Below are 6,190 nucleotides of genomic sequence, written 5' to 3'. Positions count from 1 at the left end.
ATGTACATAAAGTTTAAAGTTTATTCAGAGCTGACAAAAAGTTGCTAAATTTGCTTTGAAATCTGTGCACCATCTTCTAGTTTTGCGCACCGTTTTTGTCATTCTCATTTTTTTTATTATTATTATTTCATGTGGGTATTTTTAAAAAAGTTATAATTTAAAATAATTTGTAAGAAAATTAAAAATAAAAATTTATCACTTCAAATTCTTTAAAAAAAAAAAAGAAGAAAAACCAATCATTCCACGCAACCGTGCTAGATTTTTCTAGTTACTAATGGTTTATTGGAAATTTTAATTTAAAAATATTTAGAAAAGAAAATCCGGACCGATTCGGCGTCTTCCTTCAGGTGCAGCCACGTCAGCAAAAGTAAATAACAGGCGGGGAAGAGGGTCCGCAATCAGTGTAAACACGTGTCAAGCTGTAACTGGAAAAACATGTGATATGCGGTGCTGCCAAAGTGTGCATGAAAGAAAAGTAAAAGTTCCCGCCTCCAATCCAACCCAAGCCAGTGCAATGCAAAACTCGGTTCTGCTGAGTGCTGCGGTCTCCTTTCGGGACGAAAACCTCACACCTAAAATCTAATCCTCCATTTGTTAATAGCAAAAGAAAGAAGGAAAGCTCCCAACGCCCCCTCCCCGAAAAGCAAAAGCACCAACAAAGCAAAGCAATCAAATCAAATCAAATATTATCTTATACCTTTCATCGGCATTCTTTTCTTCCTCTCAGGGCAACTTCTTTGCCTTTACCTTTGCCCTTGCCTCTGCCCCACCCTTCACTCAAAGCATCTCTTTTTCCCCCCAAACAAATAAAAGGGAAAAAAATTAGTTCAGAGAAAAAAGGATGATAGCAAATTTGGTTTGCTCTTCTACTTCTGCTGCTACTGCTATTACCAAAAACACGAAGGGAAAAGAACCCAGAAAACACAACGTTGTTAGTGAAGAAGAAGTTATTGGTTCGGGTTCATGGCGAGCTCGAGCGGGACGAAGGGCGACCTGGCTCGGCCGCCTTCAAGGAGGATGACTCGAGCTCAAACCATGATGGTGGAAATTCCCAATGAGGATAAAACCACGGCAGATAGTGAGCTGGTGCCTTCCAGCTTGGCTTACCTTGCCCCTATTCTCCGTGTCGCCAATGAAATCGAAAAGGATAACCCAAGAGTCGCTTATCTCTGTAAGTCGCTCTCTTTCCGTGCTTCTTTTTTTTTTTAGAAAAAAAAACCTATAACGTTTCGAGTTTATAATTGATAGACTGTCATTCAGAATAATAAATGGTTGCAACTGCTTATGAGATGGTACACACTGACGCAGCGTCGAATGCATATTCTACTAATTTTTTCTCGCTACCTTGAAAATTCAGTTGGCTGAAGATTAATGTTTCTATAAATACTTTAATATATAGTTGTGTAGAATTATTGTTCAAAGGCAAAGGGTAATGTCCATAGTGATATTGGTAGCTACATGCTTAACATTGTGACCCTTGTAAATATATATGTGTATTTTTTCGATTAGGCCGTTTCCATGCATTTGAGAAGGCTCACAAAATGGATCCAACCTCAAGTGGACGTGGTGTTCGCCAGTTTAAGACCTATCTGTTGCATAGACTTGAGAAGGTAAACTTTAACGCTTATTGTTGCTTAAAAATTTAAGCATTTTCTTGGATACTTGCTAAAACAGTTATTCTGCAAAACAACCCTCCCCTTTACTGTAGCAAGACTGGTGGTATAACTGTGTAAAAGATACATCTCTTTCTCTAAATGCTCTAGCTGTTAAGGAGCAGATCTCATGGACTTTTGTTACTCAAGTTGTGGATTGCTACTCAACTTAGATATTTCTCCCTAAATTTTCATTTTTAAGCTGAATATTTCTTCTATCATTTCTTCTCTGCATGACCAACAAGGATACAAAATATAATTAAAGTATGATTTGTTACATAATGAAAATAGAAAATTGAATTGATGGTTCAGTCTTCCATTCAAAAGATTTGGGTCACTTTCTTGGGGAACTTTTATGTGGCACTCTTATGAGTCCATATCATTTGTCAACTTTGACTGTTTCTGCAAATAACTCCGTGTATAAGTTTAGAGATAATTTTCTCATCATTGTTGGTTTCAAATCATAAAGTTATTATGATATTGTTTTTCTGCTATTGGTTATTGATTTACTGTCTGATAAGTTTGTTGCCTTGATATTTTGATATATTCTTCAAAATTTCAGAGTTCATTATATAGACTACAATCTTATTCTATTTCAAAAGTTCCAACATTAAGAGCAAATAAAATTTTCCTTGTTTCAGGAGGAAGAAGAGACAAGGCCTCAACTTGCAAAATCTGATCCAAGAGAAATTCAGATGTATTATCAGCAGTTTTATTTGAAAAACATTGCAGATGGCCAATATACAAAGAAACCGTGAGATCTTTATTTCACTTGAAAATGCCGTTATGGCTAGACATGTTATGCATTTGTTTTGGTCATTTGATTTTTGCTTGCTCTTGAAGGGAGGAGATGGCTAAAATTTATCAGATTGCTACAGTGTTGTATGATGTACTGAGGACAGTGGTGCGAGCTGATAGAGTTGATGATGAGGTTTGATATGTATATTCTTGGTGTTGCAGTATAAAGTTTTGAAGGGCATGTTTCATGTGAATACACTCAAATGGTTTATTGTAAGTTATTTGTTATTCCAGACTCAGAGATATGCTAAAGAAGTTGAGAAGAAAAGGGAGCAATATGAACACTATAACATTCTCCCATTGTATGCTGTTGGGGTTAAACCAGCTATTATGGAACTTCCTGAGGTTGTATATGTACATAATATATAATTTTGTTTGCTTATATGAGTAGTCTTTCTATTGTCTAATTTCACCATGGTAATGTTTGTCCCACAATCATTGCAGATTAAAGCAGCACTTCGTGCTATAAAAAATGTGGAAGGTCTACCTATGCCCAGAGTTCCTATGACATCCAATGTTCCTCCAGATGATATCCTTCCAGAGATTGTTAAACCAGTAAATGATATACTTGATTGGCTTTCTTCTCTCTTTGGGTTTCAGGTACTACCTTGAATACTTGTATTGTACTTATTTTGTACGTCACTTTATATGCCATTGATTCCAGGTCACTATTGAGCTGGCTGTGTATCGTACTCTTACATACCTTTAATGTGTAAAAAGAATCAGACTTGAATTTGATCTCCCGAGGGGAGGGTTTGCTGTTTTTACTAGGTCATCAAATGACTTAGAATTTCTTTTTCATTTGTTTAGAACATTTCCAGGTCAGGATGGAAGTATCGGGCTTTATGTAGGTGATTGAAAGTGGTTATAATCATGAGATTGAGAGAAATAGAAACTGCAACAGCGAACAGCACAAACTTCCTGAACATTTTCCACCTAGTTTTCATTTTGCCCTTTTGCTAAACCTTCCAGTAAAATAATGAAAATTATGGAAAATTAACCTGTGAAAAGAAAGAATTTTCTTTTCTTTTCTTCTTTCAAAATGGTTTTCAAGAAAACTAATAAGGCCTTGAACATTTTTGTTGTTGACTTTGGCCCATTTTTATGTGCTTAACCAACAAATTGGCTAAGATATGAACAACTTTTCCTGCATAATTTAGTCTACCAATAGATTATATTGGAAGGATATATCGTAGTATTTGTAAAGCTATAATATTTCTAAAGTCTTCTCTGATCAGTTAGAAAACATGTCTGACTAACTTTTAATGATCATAGTTATGAATGTACCACCATAGCATAGTTCAATCAATTTTATGCATCCAACTCTAGGTACCTGGTTGACATTTTAAGTTCATAGAAATTTTAGCAAAGATTCTTTTTTTCAAGTTGTTTAGGTACAATATTATATAGTATCATATGTATTTCTTCATGAAATATCAATTTCTCTGTATAATATCGTTAATGACATTTTTTTGGATTTGAAGAAAGGAAATGTAGCAAATCAAAGAGAGCACTTGATATTGTTGCTTGCAAATATTGATGTAAGGCGAAGAGAGAATCCTGAAGATTATGGTGAGGTAAATCTTCATTTACTTGAGCTTCTTTATACTTGTTTGATTCTTCTACTTTAGGAGCAGACTTAAGTTTCATCTTTATGTCATCATTTGTTCAAGACTGACTACAAGTTTACTGTAGCTGAACGGTGAAACTATAAGGAGGTTGTTGTATGAAATTTTCAAGAATTATCGTTCATGGTGCAAGTATTTGCGTTGTAAGTCACATGTGAGGTTAGTCATCTTGTTATTGCATATCATCAACTACGTAACTGTAGTAAGAAAAATTCAAACCATTTTTATCTTTTATAGCACGAGTTGATCTCCTAGATTTTACATTGGGTGTGTGGATTATTTTTTACTTTACAGGTTTCAACAAGGTTGTGATAGACAACAGCTGGAGCTTATCTATATTTCGCTTTATCTTCTTATCTGGGGTGAAGCTTCAAATATCCGATTCATGCCTGAATGCATTTGCTACATATTCCATAATGTATGTTTCTTTCTTTAGATTTTAATGAGGCATTCTCCATGATTGAAATTTATCTAAGTGTAGGATGGTGCTAGTTTTTCATTAATTCTTATAAGATTTTCCCTCTTATTTTAAGTCACCTAAATTGAATGTCATGTTTTTTCCTTGATCTTATCAACTTATCATCATTAAGAATGATTTGTCTTATTGTTGCTCATCTTAAGTTCTTGTGAATTTCTTCTTGGAACAAGATTGGTAGCATTAATCTATCAAACCTTATAGTTATAATTAGTTATATTTATGTCATTTTATTTATTTTTCTGACTAATCATGTTGATGATGGCTAATGCATCTTAAATAGTAAAATTCAGATATAGTAGGGGAACTAATAAGAGGGATGCAGTAACTGTGTTGATTTATTTAGTAGTAACCTACAATCTAAAAGAGCAAAATCTAAACTGATTTGTGTCTAAATAATGTCTATCCACTCCCCTTCAAACCCAAAATCCCACTAAACGAGGTGTAATATTTGTAGTTTTCACCTGAACAAGATGAGTCAATAGTTTGACCTACAATTCTAGGGCCAACTATAACAAGATAAAGTTTAGAAACACTTCACTTGTCATTATTCATTCTACTTTTAAGTTCTTTTTTTGTTTTTCATGTCTAAGGTCATATCCTATTTATTCTTGCGTGTAATTGGTTTTACTCCCGTGGAATTTTATCTAATTAGTTTTCACATAAATTCACCCTTGTGGTAGCATGAACAAAGTTAAGTACTGTAAAATTACTGTAGCTAATCTGCTATTTTGGTTGCTGAAAAATTGATACTGACCACCTAAAGAGAAATGGAAATGAACACTGATGCACACATTGTGGTGAAAATTTTGAGCTTACTTTTTTTTTGGTCACATGATTTTTCCTACCAAAGGAGAAGTAGATAAGCGAATGCTGATCAGATTAGTTATGGAAAACAAAGTGATTCAAAGAGTGCTCAGTAGTGGCAGACAAGGGAATTTGTTCTTATCAAACCAATGATATTTCAAGAAAACCCTATTTGATATTCAAGTTAGGCCTTTGCACTTATAGCCAACTGGTTCTAGGTTAGATGCCCTTAAAGTTGGATGTCATACAAATTGTTTGTTGTTCTATTTGTAATTTGCAATTTGTTGTTTCTTACCCTCATATTGTTTTCAGTGTTAAGCCTGTATGTTTCAGTTGTTAGTATTTGGCTACATGAGGGGGAGTGGTAATTGGCTTTGCCCCATATTGGTTAAGTTTGGGGTTTGTTATGGCTTTAGATTTGGTTTCAAACTTGGACCTCTCCACCTACTACCAATCGGTGTTAGGCTGGATGCACCAATTGAGTCTGAATATCAACAGCAGGCAGCTTGAATATTAACGAAGTCACTGTATCGTACTGATATAATTGTGATGAATTGTCTTCATGCTTGATATGTGGTTAGCTTCTCCCACTAAGGGAAGCTTCCTAAATTACATTTCCTTCCCCTCCTTTTTTGTGCATATTTTAAAGCTTTGTCATATTTTTAATGAATCTTCTTTCTTCATTCTATAAGATGGCAAATGATGTTTATGGAGTTCTATTTAGCAATGTACATCCTGTGAGTGGGGAAACATACCAATCTTCTGTACAAGATGATGAATTTTTTTTAAGGAATGTTATAACCCCTCTCTATGGAGTTCTTCGAAGGGTA

General features: G+C 34.6%; 1 protein-coding gene across 1 annotated transcript in view; it reads left to right on the top strand.

Moving 5' to 3' along the window:
- The first annotated feature begins 480 nt into the window (after window positions 1–480).
- LOC18612178 (callose synthase 7-like) overlaps window positions 481–6,190 on the top strand; it is a 30,497-nt gene continuing 24,787 nt past the window's right edge. Inside the window, exons 1-10 of the mRNA XM_007048818.3 lie at window positions 481–1,171; window positions 1,510–1,610; window positions 2,294–2,406; window positions 2,496–2,583; window positions 2,685–2,795; window positions 2,895–3,050; window positions 3,935–4,027; window positions 4,146–4,237; window positions 4,373–4,496; window positions 6,053–6,187. Of these exons, the coding sequence (XP_007048880.3) occupies window positions 964–1,171; window positions 1,510–1,610; window positions 2,294–2,406; window positions 2,496–2,583; window positions 2,685–2,795; window positions 2,895–3,050; window positions 3,935–4,027; window positions 4,146–4,237; window positions 4,373–4,496; window positions 6,053–6,187 (1,221 nt within the window). The 5' untranslated portion in view covers window positions 481–963. The remainder of the gene's footprint in view (window positions 1,172–1,509; window positions 1,611–2,293; window positions 2,407–2,495; window positions 2,584–2,684; window positions 2,796–2,894; window positions 3,051–3,934; window positions 4,028–4,145; window positions 4,238–4,372; window positions 4,497–6,052; window positions 6,188–6,190) is intronic.

The sequence above is a fragment of the Theobroma cacao genome, chromosome 1, assembly GCF_053813885.1.
Source record: "Theobroma cacao isolate CCN51 chromosome 1, ASM5381388v1, whole genome shotgun sequence".
In the NCBI taxonomy this organism is placed as follows: Eukaryota; Viridiplantae; Streptophyta; class Magnoliopsida; order Malvales; family Malvaceae; genus Theobroma; species Theobroma cacao.
The sequence above is the reverse complement of the archived record's forward strand: the minus strand, read 5'-3'. Positions and strand labels throughout refer to the sequence as shown.